The following is a 27,051-nucleotide window of genomic DNA, read 5'->3' on the forward strand; positions in this document are numbered from 1 at the left end:
GGGCACGCAGTGGGTCACAGCTCACCGCGGCATGGAGGGTGCCTGCATGGACGGTTTGTTTTGCGGCGCTTTGGTTTTCCTTTTTTCTTTCTTTCCCTGTCTGTGGGCTGCCGTTGCTCGCATCCTTGGCAGGAGCTGGCAGCCAGGGCAGCACCCCTCTGGAGGAAGGAGGCTGGTGCTCGCTCTCTCCAGGACAAGCGGAGCCTCCTCTTGCAAGCTGCTGCCCAGGAATGGGGACAGTGAGGGAGTCAGAGGGCAGTGTCAGAGGGACAGCAGGCACAGACATCCACTTTGGGCAAAGAACGTGCCCCCCATGCCCCGAGCTGTGGGATCAGTGAGGTGCATGTTATCTCCCGATTTTACAGACAAGGACAATGAGGTGCAGAGGGAGCAAGTGACCCGCACAAGGGCCGACAGTAAGGGCAGAGCTGAGGCTCGAATCAAGGTCTGAGCCTGCATCCCATATCCCTTCTAGTCCCTTCCGCAGCCCTTCTGTGGGGAGTGGCCTGTGGTGGCCCCAGTGGCTGTGACTTTCCAGGCAAGCCAGTACATTGGCGTCCTCCTTCTGGAGACAAAATATTCTTTGGGATTGAGGTCCAGCCTTACTATGCGGGTGCCATGTAAGCCCTAAGCCTCAGCTGCTGCATCCTTTTCTTAACAGGCATCACTGAGCCCTGCTGGGGACCAGGCCATGCTGGGGTGCCATCACCTGGCTGGGGATGATGACCTCTGTCCTGCTGCCACCCAGGGTGACAGTGCTGCCCAGGGCAACGTGGACCTCGCTCACCCCTGGGTTCTTGCAGCTGCCCAGCCGCAGCCTGCACAGACCATAACCCCAAGCTGGGGAGCACAGTTCTCGGGCCAGAGATAGACAGAGCCACTGGCCATGGGTGGGGCTGGAGTTCGGGGCTGTCTGTGGCCTAAAGACCTGTCTGCATTCAGGAGACGCACCACAGACCTCCTGCTAAGAAACAGACACTCGAGGTCCAGGGAACAGGCCAGGATGTCCCCCCCCCCCCGCCCCCTGCCATGGTCCTTTCAGCAGAGCCACGGAGTGGGGCACCAGCCTGGGCCCAGCCATGCTGCAAGGAGAACGTTCCAGGCTCTAGGGGCACCCAGCAGAGCCACTGTTGGGCGGGTGGGGGGGGGGTGGAGAGGAGAGACTGAGCATGTCACCTTTTGGGGGGCACAAGGGCCTCACCTACCCCTAGATCTTCCAACTCGAGGGTCCACACTGTACCAGCCCTGTGTGAAAACCCAATTCCAACTGGGTTAAGCCAACAAGATTTTATTGTCTCACGTGACTTCCAAGTCCAGGCCTGGCTGGATATGGGTCCCAAGAAAGTCTCAGGCTGACCCCAGGGCCACCCTACCCAAACTCCCATAAGAGAGACGGGAGGCAGCATGGCACCAGGAAGAGGACAGGAAAACGGGGGACCTCCGCACTGTCATCTCGCTGACGTGCGGCTGGGAGTGGGCTGGAGCATCAGAGTCCTCGACACGAGGCATGCGCCTGCCCCTGGGCCCAGCGGCTCCAGCGCTCCCTCCTCCTTCAGGTGCCTGCAAAGGCCTGACCTTCCCGCTGGGCCACTCCTGCCCCTCAGGGAGGCCGGCAGGAGCTGGCAGGTGGGAAGGGGCCAGAGGTGGGGACCCAGGGAGGGACACGTGCACGTTCCCACCGTGTGCTCACATTTCCACCTCCCACCCCAGCGAGATGACCCGCAGCTCGGCTTTCCCTCCCAACACCGTCCTGGTTTAGGTGATATTGGGTACTTTGCATTATCTTATTTTTTCTTTTTTAAGATTATAAAAGCAATATGTATTACTGTAGGAAATTCAACAGAAAAGAAGTATAAAAAGAAACCAAAAGTCACTCAGAGTCTGACCACTTGATATTTGGGTCATTTCCTTTTGGCCTTCTTTCTATGTGAAGATAGACGTTTTTAACACAATCTGGATTGGACTGTACGTCTAGTATGGTCCTGGGGCTTTTTGGCGTTTAGTCTCTCATTTAAACCCCACAAGTATTAAGGACCCTGTGTACCCGTGAGGGGACTGCTCAGAGTCAGCACACTGCCTGGTCCCGCAGACAGTGCCCGTGTCAGATGCAGGTGCAAGCTGGCTCAGCTCAGGGGCCACAGTGGGGCCGGGCCCACAGAGACTTGCAGCTGGACCCAATGGCAGGGCAGAGTGGACCCAGCGAGCCCTAGAGCCTGTGCCCAGGGCAATGTCCTGGTTTCAGCAAATCTCAAGATACAGGAGGGTGTGGCACTCTCCTTCCCCTGCCGTGGGGAGACGCCAGGGTAAAGAGCGGGCGAGCTGGGCTGGAGGGCAGATGCTGCTCCCCCGACAGCAGGGCTGGTGCTAGGCTGGAGCCCAGCCAGGGGCCTCATCTGAGGAGGTAGATGAGGGGCTGTTAGGGGCTGGAGGTCCATCCAGGCTACTCTGTGCCCTCCCCTCAGGTAGGGAACATGTGGGGTCACTGTGGTTGACAAAGCCTCTCCTGGCCTCTGCCCTTCCAGTCATGGGGGACATGAGGCCGGGTCCCTGGGTCCCTGGGCCTTGGCACTGCAAGACTGCCAGGGACGGGGTGAGGGGCTCCCCTCACTCGCAGCTTCAGCCACAGTAACCTTGCTTCACCCGTGTCGTGAACTAGGCATTCACAGGCCATTTTGTCTCAAAAAGAATCCGCTGCTAAACTGAAAACGTTTAAACAAGAGTCTGCATGGAGTGCTCAGGTCCCGAGGGGCAGCCTCAGGACCTCATAGATGTTCTAGGCAGAAACTGTGGTCAGACCCTGTGGGCGAACATTGCGATATAGAAATTAAGCCTCTCTCGCCTGTCCTCAAGGCTGCAAACGGATATCCTGGTCTCCTGAGCTTGGTTAGCCAGGGGTCCCCAGTGGAGGACCAGGCATAGGGACTGATGCCCCAGAGCCCACTCTGGGCTGAGCTGCATACACTGGCATCCCTGCGGCCCAAGCAGTGCAGGTCTGAGCCATGCTGCCTTCCATGGGGCATGGGGGCCCGGCCTGTGCCACCTCCATGGCTACCCTGGTGGGCAGATGCCCTGCAGGGCGCCAGGCCAGGCACTCCATAGCAGTGGGACCTGGAGCACACTGCCGTGGGGCCCTGCCTCTCAGCATTGCTGAGGGCTGAGCTGATGTGCTCATGAAGGCTCTGTGAAAGGCAGCTTCCTCCGTTGCTCCTGACTCAGAAATTACACACAGGAGGTGTCTCCACTCTGCTGTCTTGGGGTCCCTGACTCCTGGCTGGGGTGAGGAGCTGGGCCCCTCTACCACCAAACACACACGCATGCATACATACACACACTGCCCTGGGCTGGGTTGCCTGGATGGCACCTCTAGAAGGGCTCCCCCATGACCACAGCTGTGCCGTGGCCAGCCCTAACCCTCACAGTCGCTCACGCAGTCTCCTGCATTTGAGCCCCTTGACCACTGAGAGATCTGCTATCCCCACTTTACTGACCCGACCCTGAGGCTCGGAGGGGACAGAAGGGTCCAGGCTCTGCCCCTGCCAACCCAGAGCCAATGCTCCCATGGGCTGAGGGGGGACCCATCAATGCACCGCTCCCAACAGAAACCACACTGTTGGCGCCCACGGTTGGGTACTGAACCAGGAAGCTTTATTTACACAGTAAAAGTAACAAGCAAATTCCTGAGAGACTAGAGCGGCTCTAGTGCAAGACAGTCATGGCCTGCACGGAGGACAGGCTGCAGTGGGTGGAGATAGGCGAGACACAGACCCAGTGCCTTCCGCACAGACTGCTTCGCCCAGGCAGGGGCTTGGCCCGACACCACACGTCCTGGCCACCTTACCTCCTGAGGCTCTGCAACACCAACAACGTACGGCTCGGGAAAGCATGCTACACCCCCAGAAACAGCTTGCACGCTGTTACCCGAGCTCCCAGGACATCTCCACGCACTGAAAACAATCTGCCAAAGAACTATGCTAGGTCAGATTATCCTATCTAGGCTACAAGATCTCTGCTGTGGTCTGAGATTTGTTTTTTAATCTTTTTCTTTTCTTTTCTCTTTAAAAAGAGGCATGGTTTTCTCTGACTGGCACCCAGGGGAGGTGTCTGACCAACGGTGTGGACATGGCAAGATGCAGCATCATTGCCTACACAACGAGCTGAGCACCTGGGCAGCACCCACCGTGTCCTGGCCGGGCTGCCGAGCCCGCTGCTGGGCTGGACTGCTCACGCCCCAGGCGGCAGAGCCTGAAGTGGTCATCGTTTAGGTGACCGGCCCCGAGGCCAGAGTGCACACTACTTGAACCTCGTCAACGGACATGGAGGCGCAGCCCACGCCAAGCCTGAGCCTATGGCAGAGCACCCAGGGTGCGTTTTAAACTCCACGGACGCCTGCTCAGAGAGGCAGTGCCCTGAACGCCCCCTCGGCAGCGTCAGCCCAGCTCACACGCCCCCCTGCACTGGGAGACCCATCTGGACATTTGGGTTGTTTTCTTTTTAATGCGGGCTTTTCCTTTATTTTTTTTTTAGCATACAAATTCACAAAACTCTCCTGCTGCAAAAATTTTGTTGAAAAGTAAGGCTTTCTAAGAATGAAAATCCGTATGTCTAGTCAGAACAAGCTCCCCTGTGGCCTGAACATCGTGTCTGTCTGCAGGCCCAGCCAGGCCAGCCTCCACCGCGAGTAAGGCAAGCGAGTTGGCGGTAATCTAAGTGGGGAGGCTGCAGCCCTGCCCTGGGCCAGCCCCAGGCCAGCCTCTAGGCAGACAGCAGTCCATTAGTGCTGAGGGTGGAGAAGACGTGCCTTTGGAGTGAGCCGGGATGCATATGACAGCGAGCCTCTCCCCCCACACTGCTCTCCTGAAGCCACGACCCCGCTCGTCCTTCAGGGCCCCCTGGGCAGGGGGGCGGCCTGGCACAGCCCTCCTTCCTGGCTCTGAATTTCCTCAGTCTCACATCAGAGGCAGGAGTTCATGGGCATCGGCTGCGAGAGGCAGGGCCCCAACAAAAGTGTGGCACCTGCAGGGTGAGTCCACCAGCCTACAGCTGCCCCAGGGGGACAGCCACACGGGGTCCAAGGGAGCCTCCTGGGTGAGCCCCTCCAAGAGCTACAAGAGCAGAAATCTTTATGCCAGTGGGTTGAGCACAAATGGGCCTCTGTGGGCAGTGTGGTGGCATCTTCTAGTGGGGTCTGCTCTCTCCAATCAAAAGACAAACATGAAACCACCTGAAGGTCATTTTTTTCTCTGAGCAGAAGTGACACCGGCCATTCTCTCCCCTCACTGCTGCTGGTATGGGCTTGGGCTAGGAGCTTCTGAGGAGGCACAGACAGCCCAGAGGGACCTGAGGAAGCTAGAAACAACCGAACCCTGCCCTGCCCTGCCCTGGGCCGGGATCACTTCTGCCCGAAAGTGCCCTGGGGCTGGGTTTGCAGGCAGATGGGACCAGCCTGGGGGGAGGTAGGAAGGAGGGGGCCATCTCAGAAGCTCCCCTGCTTGTCCTTCCCTGCCACCAGGCCTAAGAAGGGGTTGGTGGCAGGCAGGGTCTGAGGGCAGGTCACCCGTACCACAGTCCTGTGAGACACACCCACCACCATGTGCCTCCCCTCCTGGCCCTGAGGAAAGGCAGCTGACTCAGCCCATCCTGGCTCAACCCCCGTCCCTCACTGGTGTGGACCAGGAGATGGAGCCCTGCCTCCCCTTCCACAGGAAGGGCTGCTGTAGAGGCCACGCTCCCTCTGTGGCCACTCTTGGTGTGGGCCAGATGCCATACCTCCCACCTCAGAGGCCCCAGCGCGTGCTCTCTGAGTTCGTATGCTGCCGGACATCACACAGCTGCCCCAGCCTTCTCCAGATTTGCTCTAAGACGACGTGGTCTCCACAAGCCACTTGGTGGGGATCAGGCAAGATGTCATCGTGTACCCAGAGCTGCCAGCTCACCGGGTTAGCTCTCCAGGGTCCCAAGTGGATGTGCCTTTGATGGGAGCCACTGAGGCGCAGCTGGCTCCTGCCACAGGGCCTGCCCAGCACCCGCACACCCATTATGCTATCAACCAGATGCTTTCAACACAACCTCGGAGGGCCATTGAGTTGGGGTTTCTGCATGCATTTTAAGGTTACAAATCAGACCTTGAGCCACCACACTTTTGATACAGTAAAAAAGTGAAATTTTAAGTAGTTTCCCAAACAGGGTCTTTAGGGGAAAGAAGGTGAGAACCATTTGTACTCGACCTGCAGAAGTGAGGCATTCGCTGTCAACACGGGAGGAGCCAAAGCAAAGTGACTGCGAAAGCACCTTGATCACGTGGCAGCAACCCCGAGAGAACGCCCCAGTTATTTTTAGCCTTATGGGAAAAGGAGCCACTTGCTCATAAGTCAACCTAATTGCTATCATCTGTGGAAGATGCCGAGTTTGCTAAAAGCCAGATTCCGAGAGAGCAAAGCCCATGTGGTCTGTCTGCAAGCCGGGCTGGGGCGGGGAGCTGCCTGAGAGCGAAGCCTCAGGGGGTCGGGGAGTCTGCCGGGTGTGGGAGCCAGTGCTGGTGCAGGTGTCAAGCTCTGTGCGTGTGGGTGCGCTGCAGCGGGAGGCAGCACTTAAGACACTCTGTCCCTCCAGCTGACCAGCAGGTAGGCTTGTCTTGAGGTGGACAGTGCACCTTGATTAAAGCCAGCAGTCCCCACCCACCAAGGAGAACATGCTTGGAATCCTGCAAGGACCTCGGAGGCCCCCGACCCAGGCCCCCCAGAGCAGCCAGCAAACATCCTCCACCCCCAAAATGTGCCAGGGCCTGGGTTTGCGCCCCTGCTCATAGCTCCTACCTTCTGAGGACATTTTTAAGAGGTCGCCCTTTTATGGTGACACCTCTCCACGCACCTGAATCAACTAAGCTAATCGTGCAGGGACAGGTTAGCCAGGAGAACGGCTGCCATCTGCCAGCCCTGCCAACATGGCTCCCAGGGTGGCAGAGAGCCATGGGGTCAGGCTCTCCACACCACTGGAGAGGCAAGTGGGTCTGTCTTTTCAGCCAAAAGATCCACCAAATGTCTACCCAACACAGCTGACCTCTAACAAGCACCCAAGCTGTTCCCTGGCCCCCAAGAGTTCAGACATGGAGGGCCACCCTGGCATCTCTATCTTCCACACTTGGAATTAAGGCCAAGGTGTTACTACAGAAGGAAGCGTCTCCCGAACTTTCCCAAGCCCGAAGCAGGGAGACCTGGGAGAGAAGGCACGGAATAAAACTGAGTGAACGAAGCTGTGGGGCCGACCCCCCAAAACTGAACCTGAGCAGGAGGCCGAGAAGGGCCTTGACACCACTGGATGGACCTGAGCCCAGGCCGCCCCGACAAGCCCCACCAGTCGGAAACGCCGGCCGGGAGTCAGCATGCAGAGCAGGCCAGCCCTGCCGGAAATGCCACAACTGCCCAGTGGGGCCGCCGATGTCCCACGAGGAAAAGGGGGAAGAGACCCAAATCAAGAAGCTGCTTTATCGGCTACAGCAGTTCCGTGGACCATGGCTGCCATGCTGTGAGAGGCTGAGCGTTCCACTGCGTGGCGTGGCCAGGTCGGCTTGCACTGAGCCAGGAACCCTGAAGGCTGGAAAGCCTCTCTGGGAGGTGGGTGGGCTCGCCCCCTGGGAGCCAGTGCCCTCCAGAAGCTTCCGTCAGGCCCAGGAGTGGGGCTCCCCTTTTCAAGTGCCCACCTAGTGCCCAGAGGGAGGCTGTCGATTCTAATGCACCCCCACCCCTGACCAGGGACCCACGACCCCCTCAGTTGTTCTCTATCTGTTCAATGTCCAGCTCGCCGTCCAGGGAGCAGGGGCTGTTCTCAAGGGCCCTGCGGTCCCGCCAGGCTGGAGCCGACTCCCCCCTCCTGCCGTAGCCCTCGTCCAGGGCACAGCCATCCGACTCCTCACAGCACAGCTCCTCCTTGCAGGCGAGGTGGTCATCAAAGGACGGGGGGAGAGGATCGGGGACCGGGGTCCCGGCCGGGGTCCTGCCCCCCGTGCTGGAGGCCGAGGCCGAGAGCAAGGCGGTCCAGGACCTGGTGCTACTGATGAGGGCGAAAGGGCTGTGGGGGCCGCAGTCTTCCATCCCCGTGCTCAGACAGCTGAGGCTGCTGAAGGTCTGACAGTTCTGTTGGGGAGACAGACACACAGGTCAATAAGGATCACACTCCCTTCCCAGAACCCAAGGACCACACAGTTCACAAAGCCAGGCCAAAGCCCATGGGGCTTTCTGTCAATGGCTCCGCCAAGTGGTGGAAGACCACTCAAACTCTGGCCTCCTCCACCAGCAGGGCAAGGAAGAGGGGCCGTCAGCAACTCACTCATGAAGAAATACCCCTGGCCAATGAACACCGTGTTAATAAAGAAATGCAAAATTCAGGTATTCACCTACAAATTGGCGAAGAGCACAAGCTTGATATTCCCCAGTGTGAGGAGGTTGCAGAGAAAACGCCCGGAACCCTTCACCTACAAGCTTTCTGAAGGGTGATATGGTAAAAATGTATCAGATTCCTTCATCAGGCAACTTCACTTCTAGGATTCCTATCTACAGAAAACAATTCAGGATGCATGCAAAAATTCAGCGACATGAATATTCCTAGTCACAATGTTAAATGGAAAAGAGTAACCCAATTCCCCTCGATAATGGTTACATAAAGCGTGTCTTTTCAGCCAAGGGAAGGCTCTTCAGCCATTAGAAAGTGCACAGCAGGAGTGAATTTACTGATGCAACTGGAAACATCGCCAGGCTGCACTGCTGCACACAGGGGGCATAATCCCCACCTCACCCACTTGCCACCCCGAGGACAGGGAGATGGCACCACAGGGTCGAGCTGATATTCCAACCTGGTGCACATCACAGCCATCCAAGGAGCTGGTTTCCACAGGAGCCCCAGGCCCGGCCTGAAGATGCTGATTCTCTCGGGGAGTCGGGCCCTGTGCCATCGACAGGCCCTCTGGTGGCGGATGCCGCAGCTCTGCTGGAAGAGAGGCCCAGCTCCAGGCTGGTTCTGGTGCTTACCAGCTAGGAGCCTCACACAGGCCCCTCAGCCTCCCTAGGCCTTGGCTGCCTCATCTGTAAGAGGCGAGCAATGGTCCCTGCCTGTCCCACGGGGCCCTTTGAGGCCCCAGTGAGACAGTGTGGCTGCCAGAAGCCCCCCACCCAAGTGCAGCCCCTATGTGGGGCTGGCCTGGAGAAGGAGACAGCCTGGGGCCTGCCCGAGCGGCGGGTGCAGCTGGAACACTACTCCAGGGTGCTCAGGGCCACACTGTGCACAGTGGGTTCAGTTAAACACTTGCTTTCAGGGCAGAGCACAAAATTGGGACAGAGGATTGTGACGGCCAGGGGCATCCACAGCCCAGCCCTGGAGATGCCCAACAGGACCAGCAGCAACATGGCCCCTTCTCAGAGGGGACGTGACAGAAGAGACGTGCGTGGAAGGCAGAGAGAGAACTCTGGGCTTTGCTTTCTTCCCAGCATGCTGAGGGGCACAAGGGAGCAGAGGCAGGGACTGGGGCACCACACGATGCCAAGATCACAGGCCTGTCCCGAGGGCCCTGGTCCTTTCACAGGCTACAGCATTCATGTCACTTTGAAATAAAGATGACCACTGCTGTCACAGTGAACAAGCTGCTGAAACGGGCTCGGCAAATGAAAAATAAAAGGCACTCTCTCTGGAGGAAGGTGGCTGAGCCTGTCATGCACACGCTCATTGTTCCTGAATGCTCCACGGAGGACACTGTTGTGATGGGATTGCTTTTCTTGGAATCTTTTGATTAACTGAGAAAAGTGAAGGCTAGGGTACTGGGGGCTCTGGGATTGAGGAGAGAAGGGCTAGGCCACCCATTAGACCCAGGATGCTGGCCCAGGCCATGGCAGGAGTCCAGTCGCAGCCTCACTGGACTGGGGACCCCGCAGTCCCCCCACCTGGGCCACTGTGGGGTTCAAGAGGCCCCCCCAGTCCGCATAGAACATATTCTCTCTCTCGACACAGCAGAGGACTGAAGATGGCTCCTCACGCAAAATGCACAGGTCAGAACTCCAACCTGATGGTGGGCATAGGCCCCAGATGCCTGTGATGGGAGGGTCTCTGAGCCCCCTTCCCCTGATTGGCACAGACCTGAGCCAGGACAGAAGGAGAATGGGTAGGGGCACAAGAAAGAGGGAAGACAGCCCAGCCTAGGCAGGAGGCATCAACCCCCCGCCCCAACCTGTGTCCCTAGGCTCGCTGGCCCAGGCTGCCCAGGGTGGAGGAGGCCCAGGCATGAGGCTGGGAAACGTTGTGGAGCTCAGGAGCCAGCCAGCCAGATCCAACCCCAACACCCGGCTGGGTAGTCTGTCTCTGCCAGAGAGAAGTGGCGGTGTTCACGAAATCTTCGTGAAGGGTGATGTGCCTCCTGCTAGTACAAATAATACCATTCAGTGTCAGCCCAATGAGCTGCGGACGGCCCACAGGTGACGCCGAGACACCGCTGCCTCAGCCCTCAGGACTGGCCATGTCCAGCGTGCCGAACACCCAAACAGTGTCACTGTGCCCTGTGGGCTGTAATGTGGAAACAGGGGATGTGCTGGCATCAACCTGAACAGAAAATGCCCCTGAGTCTGCATTCACCTCCTCACGCTGCTCAGATTGTCCTGCCTGACCTGGTGCATTCCAGTACCTAAGATGCAGGTGTGTGTGTGTGGGGGGGGACTCTTGTGCCTGACTTCATGGGTAAATGTGATAGTGTGTCTGAGCACTGATCATGTTAAATGTTAGCCACGCCAGCAGCAGGGTGCTGGGGACCCCGGTTTGCTGGAACCTTTCAGAGACATAGCTTTTGCCTCAAGTGTGCCCCAGAGAAGGCTGAGGTCACAAGGCTGTGACAGATCTGGGCTCTACCACACACGGGCATCATGGCCTCAGACAATACCCTCCAACCTCTGGGCCTTGGCCCACCTGCCAAATCAGGGGTGGACCAAGGGCACCCAAGGCCACCCCCATTCTGGCTGTCTGGAATTACTGGGTCCTCTTTGCTCTGCAGCAGGACAAAAAGCTGCCAGGTTTGGTTGGTGAACGTCATCACAAGCCAACCCCAGGATCCTAATGAACCCCACCTGCCAAAAGTCCCAAAGGCATCTGCTCCTTGGCTGCAAAGCCAGTGTCACCTTGAAAACTTTGTTGACTCAAAACTCAGCCATTACAGCCACAGTGACAACCAAGACCCACCCACTGAATGCCCCAGCAGGTGGCACGCCCCACCTGTGGGGGAGGAATGTGACTGCCACAATGGGCAGTGTGTGTCCCGCCCAGACTCTATCCCCTGGGAGAGCCCACCCTGTGCTGATGTCCAGGGCACGGCCCATGCTCAGGCCCTGTGGCTGCCCTGTGACCACCACGCCCTGGGGGCAGGGTCCAACCCAGCCTGTCCTGGCAGCTCAAGCTCCCCAGAAGCCCAGCTCCCAGAAGATGCTGCATGTGCCTGCTGGGGACCTGGAGGCCTGTGTCCCCAAAAATGTCTGGGGAAAGCTGCTAACAAGTCCAAAGCCCATGTGCACACATCACTACAAGAGAAAAGGCTGTTCTGGGACAGACAGGCCCCCACCCCAAACTCTGTTCTCTTGAGGCCCAGCCCACCCATGCAGGCACAGGCCTGTCCAGGTAACAAAGCTCAGAGGGACTGTCCATGTGACCTCAGGCTAGTGGCTGCAGAGATCGGTCAGCATCCCAGTGCTAGAGTCTGGAGTGACTTTGGAATGGAGCCTCTGAAAGTCAAGTCGTTCCATCCACCTGCCAGACCTCAGCTCTAGCCACCATGTCTCAGCCCACCCCAGCCAGTCTCCCAAGGCTTCCCAGCCAGGAGCAATGGCCTCCGCTTCTGCATGGCCTCTCTGTGCAGATATTTGCTGTGACACCCTCCCCGATGGGAGGCCCCTGGCCGGGCACCTGGGGACCTTGCCTCCCAGTGCTCACCCCCGACGGAACTCCATGCAGCCCTCCTCACAGATGGAAGCCCACCAGACCTGGGCAGTGAAAGCACCCCGAGAGCCAGGCCCGGCTCCCCTCTCCATGCCCAGGCCGTGCACCTATCCTGTGAAGAGTCTGGAGAGGTCACAGCCCCTCGCCAGCTGAGGGCACGTCTGCCTGGAGCTACAAGCTGAAAACCAAATTTCCCCTTGGGAAGTTCACATCAACTCGACAGACAATCCGCCCCATCTTGCTGTGTGCACCGACTGCCTCCCATCCTGCCAAACTTCGGGCCCACGAGCTCTTTCCCTTCCCCAAGTGCTACAGCTCCTGTGCCGGCCTGGGCAAGCACAAGAGAGGGACTCCAGAAACGTCCACTCAGCTGAGCTGCACCACACATCTTGAGAGTAAGGACCCAGAGGTAAGGGGTGGTGTGGGGCACAACAGACCTCTCCAGGAACGCTGCCTGGGTGTCAGGAGTCCCCACATGGTGAAGGGTGGGGGGCATCCCGGGGAAAGGGCAAGGGTGGGCTGTTGGAGGCCATGGCCGAGAGCAGGCTGCAGCGGCCCCCTTTCTCCTGGTCATCTCGCCCTAAGGAGGACAGGCTCATTCTCGTCTCTCTGGGCCCCGACAAACCTCTGAAACCTGGAGGAGCGCAGGGATGAAGATTCTGGAGTTGGAGAAACTGGGCCCAAGTCTAACTCCTCCACTGACAGTCGCCTCATTTGGGAAATGGGAACAGTCACTGCTGGTTGGGCTGTTTCACAGGAGAAAACAGAGACCAAGTAGGGGCTGTCAGGGCCCCACCCGCAGATGCGCCCATCCCCCCATTACTGACAGCTCCCCTGCCCCTTCCTCCTGAGAACTGCCCTCGGCTGGAAAGTCTAGGTTACCCCTCCTGGGCGGGGCGGGCAGCCCACAGCCAGGGTCTGGCTGATACGGGTACCAGAGCTGCCCCAGACTTCAGGGGGGATCAAGTCCCAGGTGCTCTTCACACTGTGGAGCTCCTTCCTCTGACCTGTCTGCTTCCCTCACTTCCCTCCAGGTTTCTCCTGAGAGCCACACCAATCAATCACTTGGACCAGAATCCCCGTCTCAGGCTCTGCTTCTAAGGAACCGACCTAAGAAGGGAGGCGAAAGCACTTTGTATGCTCATGTAGTCATGCATATACAACTGCTCATCAGTACTGTTGTTCCTTCCAGAACAGGAACACCAGGCCCTGGTCAGAGGCTGGTTGTGAGGTCCTGTCAGGAGTCTAGCTGCCGGAACCAGCCTGCCTCGCATTTGCTGGGGAGCAGTGGTTGCAGGGGACACTCCTCCTTGATTAGTGCGTGTCCCGAGCACAGTGCCCATGTGAAACTTCCTCCCAGCATCGTACTGGGACAAAAAACATCTCCCCGAGGCACACGTGTGCTTCCCCTTCTCAGACAAGAAGTGTGACAGAGCCCCTCCACTTCCCTCTCCTGGCACAGTTCTTCAAGGCTGGCACATTTGCTTTTCCTCTTTTTAATGCTATCTCCTTCTTTTTAATCCAATTTTACGGATCTCTTGGTGTTACGGATTTCTAGGGAGTTACCTCAAATCCCTCTAGAAAGAGGGGCACAAACAAGCCCAACCAAGTCAGGATGATCAGACAGGCCCCCAGCCTGGCCTAAGGTTCCTGGCGCCTTGCTGCCACTCCACTGGAAGCTGCTAGGCCGAGGGTTCTGGCTAAGCTGAGGCATTTCCTCCCCAAACAGACACTTTCATGAGAACAGAATTCTCCAAGTATCAAGAAAACACTAGGCCATGAGGATGGCTAGTAGCCTGGAAATGTTCTAAGTCTCATTTACGCTGGAAGCTGGCACAACCAGGATGGCAAGACGTGGTTTCCGGGGTGGTTTTTTAACTGTCTCAGAAAAGAGAAAAAGGCCCCAGCGTATTTTTGGCCTACCTTTAATCCATCTTTGGTTAATCTGAATTTTGCATGAAGGCCAGACTGTCACGGGAAGGCCCAGGCACAAGGGGTCAGATGGTGGGGCTGCTTCCCCAGGCTGCCCTAGGTCAGAGCTGTGGTCACTCTGGTGTCAGGCGGGTGCTGGAGATGGCCGAGCGCAGTGGGTGTGGGCCAGCCCCTCTCGGGGCTGCTGCACAGACCCCGCTGAAGGCCGGCCCCTTACTCTGGGCATCTTATCGTGCTCCTGCTGCAGCCCAGCTCCACTTCCTGTGCGGCCAGCTCAGCTGCTCACCCAGGCCTGTGTCAGGCCCAGCCCGTTTCAGTGAAATACTTACCTTTGGACCCCACAAGAGGCAGCCCTTTTGAGCCTGGACTGCTTCCCTACCCTCAGGAATAAGGAAAACACCAGCCCCACAAGCCAGACAGGGAAGCCGGGTTGCCGAGGCCTGAAAATAGAAATAAAGGTGCCTGGGGGAGCCCCTGGGGCCCAGTGAGCACCACTGACTCGGCACTGGAGACTCAAGGCTCTTCCCAGATCACAGGTTCTACAACCAACAGCCCAGGGGGCCAGGAAGTATCTGCAGGGTGGAGGGATAGCCCTGTGCAGTTACTAGGAAGTCCCTGCCTTCCTGCGCCACGTTTCCTCAGCTTACTTCTGCAGAGGCCACAAATGTTTACTGAGTGCCTATTCACTTGGCAGGCTCCTTGTCACCCACTAATGCCCAGCTTCGCATCATTTCTTCCAGAAGCCAACCTGAGCCTGTCAGCACACTGCCTGGCCCCGCACAGCCCTGACTCTCTGCCCCACTGCCTGGCTCAGGGGCCACTCACAGTAGGTGCCCAGTGCAGCCTAGAGGGACAGGAAGGAAGGACACGCCCGGTCAGCCCTGCCTGGCTCGGCTAGTGTGTCTGGGCAGCCCTGAGGTCCCCAGGGTGCTGTGGGCAAGAACAGGCCTTGGTGGCCCAGAGCCCTGCACGTCCTCTGAACGGTGGCCAACCCAGTGGCCCGGAGGCCCCTCTTCGCTCACACCCTACAGGCCACATTGTGGCAGACAATGTTTCTGTACCAGGGCCCCAGGTGGCAGATGGCCTGCCAGAACACAGAAGGTGTGGAAGCCGAAGCCAAAGGGCCTCCGGCACTCTCACAACTAGAAAACAAACATTTTGTTTCTGTGGTGTGCATTCCGGCCAGCACACACTCAGGACGGGACTTGTGAAACCACCTCGCTCTCAGCTTGGCGTGAAGAGAATTCTTTGCCTAACAAAAGTGGAGGGACCTTTCCAAAGCACACAGGGCTCTGGCAGGGGGCCAAGGTTAATGCGCTGCCGGGACGCACACAGTGTCAGGGGGCAGGTTCTGCAGCAGGATTGGGAGCACGGAAGGTGGGGCCAAGGCCCTCACAGGGGATAGTGGGCATTGTTTTTTGTTCAGCTGCCTGGAGCTGGGTGCCCCGAGGGCCACACTGGGCACAGGGGGACAGGACTGCAGAGCACTGGTACCCTCTCAGCTCCACCCCAGCAGCTCCATGTCTGTGTTCCAGATATTGACTTTCAGAGAAAAGGGATTCTTTTTGGAAAAATGAGCAAATCGCCAACCAGTTTAACAACCTCATTGTGCAGATGGGCAGACCGAGGCCAAGAGAGGGGATGAGACTTGCCCCAAATTGCAAGCTAGATGATGTGCAACCAGCCTCTCGACTTCCGGGCTGTGCTCAGGAGAACATTCGATCCTCGGGCAGGATGGCAGCCTAGAAAAGGCCGGACAAGCCTGGGCTGGAATCCCAGCTCCGGTGTCCCCTCTGGGGGACCTTGACAATCATTAAACTTCTGAGCCTTGGTTTCTCATTTGTACAACAAGGCTAATAAGAGCCCCAAACAAAGTCATAAAACTATTTGGAGGCTTAATTGCATCTAGGAGACCAAGGAGGGTGCTTGGCAAACCTGAGCTCCCCTCTTCCCACCCTCTGCCCACCCCACTGCGCTCGGGCTCAGAGGTGTGCCCATGGCTCTCTGCGGACACAGCACTGCATAGCAAAGGCGTCAGGGGGCTCAGCTTTGGGAACAGAATCTATACTATAGATGGTCAAACCCAACTGCCCTTTTTAACCATAAGTTACTTTTAGGAGCAAGAAGGCATGCCAGCAACAAAAAGGTAAACTCTCTAGGAATAAAAATACAAGAATTGGCAAAACTGATAGGAATAAAACCTTAAAGAACACAAACGTAGACTTGAACAAATAAAAAGACATCCTGTGCTGTGGACATGAAGACTTGACCTCAAAAAGGTGTAAAGTCTCCCCAAGTTAATTCATAAGTCTCATACGATCCCAATCTAAAACATCCAGAGCTCCCCTGCCCCCCACCATCTTAAGACAAGCTGATTCTCAACTTTTTTATTAAAAAATAAACAGAAGAGATTAGTCAGGAAACCTCTATGAAGAACAATGAGGCAGGGCTAGCCCTACCAGATGCTAAAACATATATAAAGCCTCAACAAGTAAGAGTATACTAGCCCAGGAGGTCACGCAGAGAGCATGCTGAAACAGACAGAGGTCAGTGCGGGGTAAAAGTGGAATCTCAAAGCAGAGAGGAAATGAGGGAATTTTCAATAGCTGGTATTGAGACAAATGGATGCCATATTTTTAAAAAAAAGGTTGGATCCATATTTATACCATACATAGGAAAACACGTAGATCAAAGACTGCAACATAAAACCATAAAAGTACTAGAAGGAAACATAGGAGAATTCCTTTATAATCTTGGGATGGACAAGCTTTTCTAAAACTCAAAATCCAGAGCCATCAAAGAAATAAGTTAATAAATTTGATAAAAACATATACATGTAAAAAAAAATGCCAAAAGCACTGGTGGGAAAGTAAAATGTGCAGTCACTTTGGAAAACAGGCTGGCAGTTTCTCAAAATGTTAAACAGAGTTGACATATGACCCAGCAATTCCATCCCTAGGTAGATGCCCAAGAGAAATGAAAACACATGCCCATACAACAATGTGTACATAAGAGCTCACGGCAGTATTACTCATAATAGCCCAAAAATGGAAACAACTCAAATGTCCATCAATTAGCAATGGATACATTAAATGTGGTCTATCTGTACAATGGAATATTATTAGGCCATGAAAAAGAATGAAGTAGTGATGCCTGCTACAACATGGATGAACCGTGAAAACATTATGCTGCTCAGTGAAAGAAGCCAGTCAACAAGAGACCACATATTATATGATTCCATCTATGCGAAATACCCAGAATAGGCAAATCCAGAGAGACAGGAAGTAGACTAGTGGTTGTCTAGGGCTGGGAGTGACTGAGGGCAATGGGTACTGTTAATGGGAACAGGGTTTCTTTTTGGGGTGATAAAAAATGTTCTAAAATTGATTGTGGTGATGGTTGCACAATTCTGTGACTATACTAAAAATCACTAAAATTGTACACTTTAAATGGGTGAATTGTATAGTATGTGAATTATGTCTCAATAAAGTTGTTAAAGAACAGTAAAAGCCAAGTCAAAAGACAAAGAATGAATTAGAAAGAAGTATTTGCAACTCCTATCACAGGCAAAAACTAATCTTCCTAATATACAATCGAGAAGAAAAAGATAACTCAACTGTTTTGAAAGGGCAAAGGAACACAACAAAGGACATAAGAATGGCTTTTTTTTTTTTTTTTTTTTGGTGAGGAAGATCAGCCCTGAGCTAACATCCACGCTAATCCTCCTCTTTTTGCTGAGGAAGACCGGCTCTGAGCTAACATCTATTGCAAATCCTCCACCTTTCTTTCCCCAAAGCCCCAGTAGATAGTTGTATGTCATAGTTGCACATCCTTCTAGCTGCTGTATGTGGGACGTGGCCTCAGCATGGCCGGACAAGTGGTGCATCGGTGTGCGCCCGGGATCCAAACTCGGGCCGCCAGTAGCGGAGCGCGTGCACTTAACTGCTAAGCCATGGGGCCGGCCCTGAACGGCCCTTAAGTATACAAAAAGATGCTCAACTGATTAGAAAAACGCAAACTAAAATGACACAGAGAAACCATTTTTCACCTATCTAGTTGGCAAAATCCACATTAGACCAGCGTCTATTGAGGCGGCAGTGGGGAAATGGACCACCTCCAGCCTGCATCAGGGTGCGCAGCTCCCACAACTTCACCTGGGCAACATCCTCCAAGACGACAGACCCACACAACCTGTGGCCCAGCGATCCGACTGGTGGGATGTGCCCCACAGGAGATATACTTGCCACATCTGAAAGGACTCATGAGCACTGCAATTCACAGCTGAAGGAGACTGCACACGGCTGAGGGATCCGTTAGCAGGGGCCTGGGAAAGAAACCGGGACACATCCATGCACCTGAACATCCTGCAGTAGGAAAAAAGAAGGCGGCAGCCTTTCTGACACGGAAAAACCTCCAGGGTCTATTACTTAAGAAAGCAAGGTACAGAAAGGTAGATATAGCATGGTATCTTTTGTATAAGAAAGCAGAATAAAATAAGAATCCAAATTTTTATTTGATTGTATTTGCATAAAGGAATTCTAGAAGGATCACAAGAAACAAATAAGCAGTTAACGTGAGAGCGTGGGGGATGGGGGCAAGACTTGCCACTGTATATTGTTTTAATTTCTGAACATGTGAATGAACTATCAAAAACTAAAATGTGTGTGTGTGTTTTACAAGGAGGGGACACACTAAGTTAGGAATGAAGAAAAGGATGACCCACAGGCCAAAATCTTATTCAAATGGCCACTCATACTTCCAAAACAAAGAAGCCCCTCCTCCACCTCCATACTAAATCATTTCTGATGCTTCTCCACCAAAGTTCTTTTTGACTTTTCTTCTCTCCTTATTGGCAGGAACAAAGCTTAAGCATTTTTAAAAACGGCACTTTGCGAAATTGTGCAGACAAAAAAAAACCCCTACCAGGCCCGAGTTCCTGCACTTAATAATCACCAAATTAAATACAAGTTTCACACATGCACAGAATGTGAAAACATCAGGCAGAGCCAATCCTTGAATGGCAAATGGGCCACACATGTGCCAGACATCTGCATGTGGGCGGTTAGCCGTGTGGGCCTTCCCCCGCGGCTGGTAGGCTCTTTCACAGGACACAGGAAGGGGAGACCCCTGGAAAACATCTCATTGTTGTGGAGGTTCGCATGGCTCTCTGCCCGCCTGACAGGGGCTGGTTTGGGGCATCTTGCTCCACAGGAGAACACTGCTGAGCTTTGTGGGCAATGCAAGGCAGGGCTGGGGGCTGCTCTGTGCCCACCAAAACCCCAGCTTTCCTTAAACAAGGCCGCTCTTGGACTGCACACAAGCCTCGTCCAAATGGGCCAGTGGCGGCCCTTCAGAGCAGCTGCCCTGCCCGGCCCACCCCACGGCAGCGAAAGAAGGAGGCTGCTTGTTTGTCAGGAATGGTCTGGGGGCAATGGCCCCCTCGTGTCTGCAACAGCCTCGGTGCCACAGGAACATTACAACACACACCGAAGACGGACATTTGGGCCAGGTGTCTACAATTCTGGTGCGTGTGAACACGGAGCCCCCATATCCACCTGTCATCATATTTTTACACCTGGCAAATAGATGAGAAGCAGAGATTAAGTTCAAAGTGTGAGATTCAGCTGGATTTCCTTTCAGTTTGGTGAGGGGGGGGAATCTCTTCTATCCTCCTGAACAATAAAACATAAATCATAAAGAAAGGCAGGCAAACATTGCAGAAACACAACTGACTGACTTATCTCCTCCAACAGGCCCCAGCACGGAAAACTCCAGAAGCAAACAGTCCCCATGCCCCTTACAGACTCCCCCTCTCCTTGGCAAAGCACTCCCCTCCTGCTGGAAAGGACTATCGAGTGCTTTTACCGCCCCACTCCCACCCTCTCTGGTTTGGTCCCACCCCTTCCGAGCTCTGCACCTCCAGGCCCCTGGCCCCTGACTTCAGGGAGGACAGAGCCTGAGCAGGGCCCAGAGGACCACCTGCAGAGCCAGGATCCATCCCACAGCACTGACTCCTTCTGGCGTCTATGTTGAGATCAATGGCACTGCAGGAATGGACTTCGCAGCAAATGGCCACTTAGCACTGATTCCCAGCTAAACGGCCCATGCCAGAAGGCCGGGAGAAGAAAAAGAAACACACATGCCCACGTCTGCTGTCTAGAACCTCTGCTGTCTCCCAAGGCCAAATACTGGAAAATCCAAATAAAACCTGCCACAGTCAGAGTGAATTCCAGGCAAACGTTAGGTAGAGAGAGCCTGCGCCAACCATCGTAGGATAAGCCCAGCTCCCCCGTATGCATGCACACCCCTCTTAACTCCTGGGAGCCAGCATCCTGGCCGGTCCCAGACAGCACCAGCTCACCTCGTGCTCAGAGCCTGTCAAGGTAGCCAGAATGGGAGGGCAGGCGTGGGGAGCAGGGACGTGCTGGAGGCCCCAAAGGAGGGGCCTCTCCCCACTGACTGGACCGGCCCCAACCACCCACAGGGCGTCCTGGTCTGTGCAGGTCCCCTGAGAGGGACACGGGAGGGACACTGAGAAGAGGCATCAGCGAACAAATACAAAACGTCTGGCCGCCCTCACTTCTGCAGCATCAAGGGGGGTTCCCCCACCAAATCCAGAGGGGCTCCTCATTGGCTACGAAGTTGGCCATGTCACAAGCCATCCGCAGCCCTCCCTTGCTCTGTGACTTGGTCCAAGATCAGGAGTCCAAGGGCAACGGCATCCCCTAGGAAGGCCCTGCTGGTGGGATAATGAGCCCCACCAGGGGCATCAGAAATGGGGGCTTCAGGCAAACTCTGCTCCCCTCTCAGCCTCCACCTGTCCTCTGTTCTAAGAAGGGGTGGTCCTCCAGGGTCGCTCTTGCTGGCTCCGGGCCTCACAGCAGTCTGCAGAAGGGGGGAGACAACAAACATGCTCCAAGGGCACCTGACGGGGATGTGGGCACCTGGCTTCTGGCTCCAGCCTGCCTCATACCAGGTGTGTCCTGGAAAATCCTGCCGGCTCTGGGTCCATCTACACAATGAGAGAGTCGTCCTGCATGAGCCCAGGGTGTCCCCGCCCTGCCCTGACAGGCTGATGTGAGAGACCAGCTTCGACACGACGTGAGGCCTGGCACCAAATGCAAATCGGAACTGTACCTTCAAGCCAACATCTCACGGCCTCTCAGCTCCACGTGTCTCAAACCTGATCCAGCAACTTCCTTCCCAGGCCTTCATGAAGAGCAAACGCCTCACTCCAAGGCCAAAGGCCTGGCCTGCTGCACACCACAGCCCAGCAGCCCCATCCCTGCCTCCCTCTGCCCTCTCTGCCCACTCAGGCTCCCCTGGACATACTAAGCTCTCCTGGGGGTGCCCTCCTTCAGCCAGGATTACCCCCTTAATAAACTTCTCTCTCCCTTCACAGCTAAAATGCCCTCCCCTGCCCCCACAAAGCCCTCTTAGAGCCTCCCTGCCCCACACCCTCCATCCTAGAGCCCCCACACCCACACCCACGGGCTGGCTGGCCGGGCTGCAGAGGAGGGGGCTTGGCCAGGGAGTAAGTCTTCTGCTCACTGCATCCCTGATGCCTGGAGGAACGAGGTCAGGTGGCTGAAAGAAGGGTTGAAAATGCTGATCCATCTGGGGTGGAATCCTGCCTCTGTGACTAGGACTGGTGTTTCCTTGGGATCCTTATGCAACCTGAGTTTCTCTTTCCCCATCTATAAAATGGGGAAACAAAACTGCCCTCGCAGGGCTGTAATGGGGCTGAAATGAGATCATCAACAGGGCCCGTCTCAGCGAGATTTCAACACCACTTTACAGTTCCCAGCTGCACCAAGATGGAGGTGGAGGGCCCACGTTGCCACAAACAGCCCCAGCGGAAACAGCATAAGGAGAGCCATTTACCCCAGCTGCATCCCACCAGGAAGTGGTCTGTGAGAGCAGAAATCCCAGGCATGCTGGGGAAAAGAGAAGCTGTGCTAGCCTTCGCTGGCCACCAGAGTCGTGCAGGGGTGAGGAGAGGCAGCAGTCCAGCCGGGCTCGGCCAGCATGTCCCAGCGTGCCCGGGCAGGGCAGGTGGCCATGGACATGCCTGCTGGCGGCGGGTGCGGCAGGACATTCCTGGGTACATTCCACCTCTCTAGGCTCGGCTGTCCCCACCCACAGAGCCAGAGGTGAGTGGCAGGGACACAGCGTGTGGGGCCCTGGTGCTCCTGAGCCGCAGAGGCCCTATTACAGGACTGCCTCTCCTGAGGGCTTTGTCTCACCTGGAGGCAGGCGAGACACTTGCTTACCTACGGGGTGGAGTGGGCGGGACTCACCTCGGACTCTTGCCCACCAAGCACCCTTCCTGGGGTGGCCTGCCCTCTCACCCGTGTAAGTCCTGTCTCCAACCAAATCCAATGCTGCTGCAGGGTGGGGCCTGCAAAACAGGGCGCCTAGGCAGCTGGGCAGGAGCCTAGCAGAGGGCCAGGGGCCCTGGGGCTTGGAGTCCCAGCTCTGCCCAGTGCCCCAGGGGTGACTTGAGTAGGTCTCATCCCCTTTCGGAGCCCAGTTCCTCTGAGCTGCAGTGAGAGAAAATGGGGGACAATCATGGGAGCCAGAGAGGGTGCAAAGATATGGCAGGCTGCGTGGTGCTCGCCAGACTTCTCCTAGACACCTGTGGCCACCAGCCCAAGGCACTCCTCAGTCTTTGCTGCCCAGGGACGCCCTGGCAGGGAACCCCTAGTGCAGGGGCTCTTGGGCTGCAGGGGTGGGGGGTAGGGTAGCATAGGAGGGGATTCTGTATTGTCCACCAGGACAGGCCAAACCCACCCCAGCAGGAGATCCAGATTCTGGGCCAGGTGCAGGCACCCAGGGGACATTTTCTTAAACGGCACTAGAGGTGCCAAAGAGGCTGTAGAGGGGCCTCAGCAGCACAGGTGTGGCCTGGAGCACACTCTTTGCCACCAACTAGACACAAGAGTGGAGTGTCTGCTGCTCTCTGAGTGACTCTGGACGAGTCGTTTTCCCTCTCGGAGCCCTGATGGGAATCATGATGCTGAGCTGGTGAGGGAGCCTGCGGCAGGCCCAGCCCAAGGCCTCAGAGTGCTGACAGAATGTGCTGCCCGCTGGGAGGCCTGACTGCAGGCTCCGGAAGGGTTGGCCAGGGTGGGTCCCTGCTTCTTTGGCTTTCCCAGGGACACACCTCAACATAACTGTGAATTTCCTGATAGGCTTATTTTTTCCCTTTCTATTTTTTCCCTTTTGTTCATTACTGTTTAAATGCTTGGCAGCACATACAAACACAGCACCCACATCTCGAGGCATCTAGAAGACCCAAGAAGCCCTTGAAGTCCAAGTTAACGTACCAGAGGTGGATGCCCGGGGCCAGCTCTTGGGGAACCTCTCGCCTCCATTATCTCAGCACCTAATCCTGAGAGACAGGCTCTGCCGGCATCCCCACAGGCATGTGGAGAGCCCAAGGTTGACTCCCATGGAGGGGCAGTGCAGGGCTCTGTCTATCAGAGCCTGTGCCCTGACCCACCATGCCACAGTTCACTACTGCCAGAAATGCCAGAATTCAGGATGGAAACCCAACCTAATTTCCAACCCCTAAGAGCTTACAGCAATCCCCACGTGCTACTTGGTAAAAATTCCCAACTATGACGGCCAAAGGCCCTTGGGACAAAGACTCCAAGATGGCCCCCAAGGAATGCGCAGGGCTTGGAGCGACCCTAAATCACTCCCAAATCCAGATGTTTCTTCATGTATAGAAAAGCAAGCCACAAGGCTGAGCTACTGTAAATTCCACCCACCATCCCGTGGAATCTTGTCTGTTCTGGGAACAAAGTCAGGGCATTACTAGGGATTTGTTCTTGTGTCCTAGCAGCTCTGGAGCCTCTGACGACAGTAGAGCTAACACTTACTAAGTATTTACCCTGAGCTTCTCTGGGACTGTCCCACTGAACCCCCACACTACCCTGGGAGTGGTGGGCAAGGTACACTCTTGTCCCTGGAGGTTCAGAAACTTGCCAAGGCCACACAGGGAGTAAGTGGGGAGGATCTGAACCCCGGCAGTCTGCCTCCGGGACTGAGTGCCCAAGCGCAGGAAGGAGAGAAACAGACAAAGGATAGGGCCTCCCTGATGCAGAACGCCAGCAAGGCAACAGCCAGGCAAGAGGCCAAAGAGAGGGTGTGCCCCAGCTGACCCCATGTGGGGCCAGGCCCTCGGCCAGACGGGGAGAGAGGGGCAAAGGCCATGAGTCTATTACTTTCCCCTGGAGCCCACCCCTAGGTGATGAATGATGTGTCGGGGGGAGGCTGAAAGAGCCAAGCAGAAGGCAAACCAACGAGACAAAACAAAAGGAACCAGCAAGCGCCAGTGACGACACCCTCAGTGCACACAGAATCTGGTGTCTTCCCAAGGGTCCCAGTTTGACCCTCACTCCTTTCTTCCCTTTAGATGTAAATGCGTGCACATGTGTATGTGCATGCACATCTTACACACACACACACACACAGCTCCGCCATCTTGCAATCACTTCAAGATGTTGCAATTCCTACAGTGACTGATGATGACAGGGTCAGTTTGACTCTGACCCCACAGTGGTCCTCCCAGTCCAGACAGGTGAGAGGAGCTATGATGGAGCAGTGGCAGCAGAAGAGGTGCCAAACACCAGGAGACCAGCTTTTGGACCTGGGGCCCCAGCCTCTGGCTTAAGACCACCACTGGCTAAGCCCAAGGCAGGAAATGAGCCTACCTCTCTTTTGCAAAAATGTCGATGATTTGGACAAAGCACAGAACCCAAAAGGAAGTCCCTCACTTTCCATCTGTAAGTGACTACCACAAAAAGGAGCGTCATTGGCTAAGGCCCAGGTTCCCTTGGAAAGGGGAGCCCAGAGCCATGGAACCTTGGGAGATAAGGTTCTATGGGAGATAAGGGGGCTGCCACCACGACCTCAGGAGAAAAGCAGACCTGAAGCCAACCCACCCCCAACAGGCTAGGACCCCTGCCCCTTGGACCACAGAAAGAGAGCCCCTTCTCTATCCTTTGTCTTCTAAGCAGATACCCTCTGTCTCCAAGAAAACGAGAGCTGACAACACTTACACTTCCTAGAACTGGGCGCCTACTATGTGCAGGCTCTGTACTAGAAACTTCACCCATTGTGGCCTCATTCGTTCCTCCAGAGCCCCTAGGAGGCAAGTATCAGCACTCCTACTTTACAGATGAGGAAACTGAGGCCTGGAGAGGCTGAGGGGCCTGCTAAGGTCACCAAGCGAGAGTGGGGGCCTAAGGCCATTCTCCATCTGAACAAAATGGCATGTGCATACACGGGCACGCACATGTGTGTACAATGTGCTCGCATGCACACACACACGCCGCCCTGCAAACCTCGAAGAAGAATGAGCTGTGGGGGCCCTAACCAGCAGGTCACTACAACTGTAGCCCGTGGTTGTGCCAGGCAGGCTCGGGAGACAGAGCAGTCATTATTCTTTCTCTCTCAAGGACACTGGACCTGCCGAGGCTTATCAGCAATCTGCTGTGCAAGCAGGTCAGGGGATCTTAACGAGGCTGGGGCTCCAGACAAGAGGGGATGAAACCCGGAGCCACGCATGTGGACAAATCCACAGTGACGGGTCTCCCTCCCATGCCAACACCTCTCCAGGCCGCTGTGGGGAAAGCAGCCCAGCGTCAAGGGTGGGGTGGCAGGGGTAGAGTGATCTTGCAGCGACAGACGGGCTGCCGGATGTAGCCCAGACGGCCCCAGATGCCACCTTCTCAAACCTGGCACCTCCCTTCTGCAAGAGAACCGGCCTGGGCTACGGGCCCCACCCTAATGACCAACAGATGGATGGGTGCTCAGGCTGACACCCTTTGGTACAATGTCCCGGAGTGAACAAGGAACCTGAAATCCTGTGGGTCCGTGCCCACCACGACACATGTACACAAACAATTTATGTTCACAGAAGCTGTAAGACTGACTCCTGAGAGAAAAGGTGGCCTTCTCCCTCTTTTGCACTTAAAATTGGTTCTCACCGCAAAACCAAATGAGCCAAGAATGTCTCCCTAATTGTTCAGGCAGGGTGAGTCCAGAACAAACCCCTTCAGATTGCAGCATAAAGCTCTCGGAGGTCAGACCGCACTGCCTTTCTACTTTCCGTTTTTACTTGCGCTCCCTCCCTCTTTAATCTCCGCCATTGTCCCCTCTAAGTGAGACCTCATAGTGTTTTCATGAAAGCAAGAAAAATTGACATTCCTGAAGGTATTGTGGGACCTATCGAGGCAGAATCGCTCACATATGCCTTTTTTCTCACTATTAGCTTGAGATGATCTTAGAGAAAGAGAAAGAAAGAAAGACACACACCAAACACAAACAAAAAAGTCCCCTCCTCGATGGCCGATGAGAAAGAAAGCCCTCGAGAGAGACATCAATTGCTGGAGCGCTCAGGTTAACGGAGAAGCACAGAATCAAGCATCCCACTCACCCAGCTGAAAACAAGAAAGCAACTTCCAATTGATTGGGGGGAAAAAAATTAATTGCAGCTTTAGAAAAATCTTTTCTCTCCGGCAGGGCCTTGGGGCCATTGAAGACCAGGCCGCTTTGCAGGCTCTCAGCGGTTATCGCTATTCACCACTCGCAGGTGGCTGATACGTTTCCCAGGGCTGATCAGCGCGTGCTCTTTCAGCGAGGGCTGCAGGAATCTATACAGGTCCACTTAAATCAGTCTGAAGCTGTGAAAGGCTCCATCATTCGCAGCCCGGGTCTGGTCGCCCAAACAGAGCCCCGGGAGGGCCAGCGGGCGGGCACAGGGCTGGGAGGACGGTGCCAATTAAAATCCCCAGCCTGTGGGCCTTTCTCTTCCTCGTTTTCATTCCTACAGCTACATTGTGTCCACTGGCAGTGGATTCCAAAAGCAAGGCAGCTGCATTCACCTCCCAGGGCTTTAGAGCCGCCATCCCCAAACTAGGCTAATTAAAAGCATGGTCCCTCCCAGGCTGCTCGTGGGGAGGAGCAAAGGCTGAAGGCTCACAGGACGAGGCACGACTCTGAATGCTGGACTCCTTTCCTTCAAGGGCGTCTGGCAGGTTGGGAGGACGGGTCCCCTTCAGACCATTGCCCTATCCTCAGAGGCACAGGGCTTCTGGAAGGAGTAGGGCCCGCCTGGGCATCCACCCCCAGAAAAGCCTAGCCCCTTGG

The 27,051-nt window shown here is 55.6% G+C and overlaps 1 protein-coding gene across 1 annotated transcript in view; it reads right to left on the reverse strand.

Annotated features, from left to right (window-relative positions):
- Nucleotides 1-3,623: 3,623 nt before the first annotated feature.
- FAM53B (family with sequence similarity 53 member B) overlaps nt 3,624-27,051 on the reverse strand; it is an 83,286-nt gene continuing 59,858 nt past the window's right edge. The window contains exon 4 of the mRNA XM_058544232.1: nt 3,624-8,129. Coding sequence (XP_058400215.1) covers nt 7,764-8,129 — 366 coding nt within the window. The 3' untranslated portion in view covers nt 3,624-7,763. The remainder of the gene's footprint in view (nt 8,130-27,051) is intronic.

Source organism: Diceros bicornis, chromosome 6 (assembly GCF_020826845.1).
Source record: "Diceros bicornis minor isolate mBicDic1 chromosome 6, mDicBic1.mat.cur, whole genome shotgun sequence".
Taxonomy (NCBI): domain Eukaryota; kingdom Metazoa; phylum Chordata; class Mammalia; order Perissodactyla; family Rhinocerotidae; genus Diceros; species Diceros bicornis.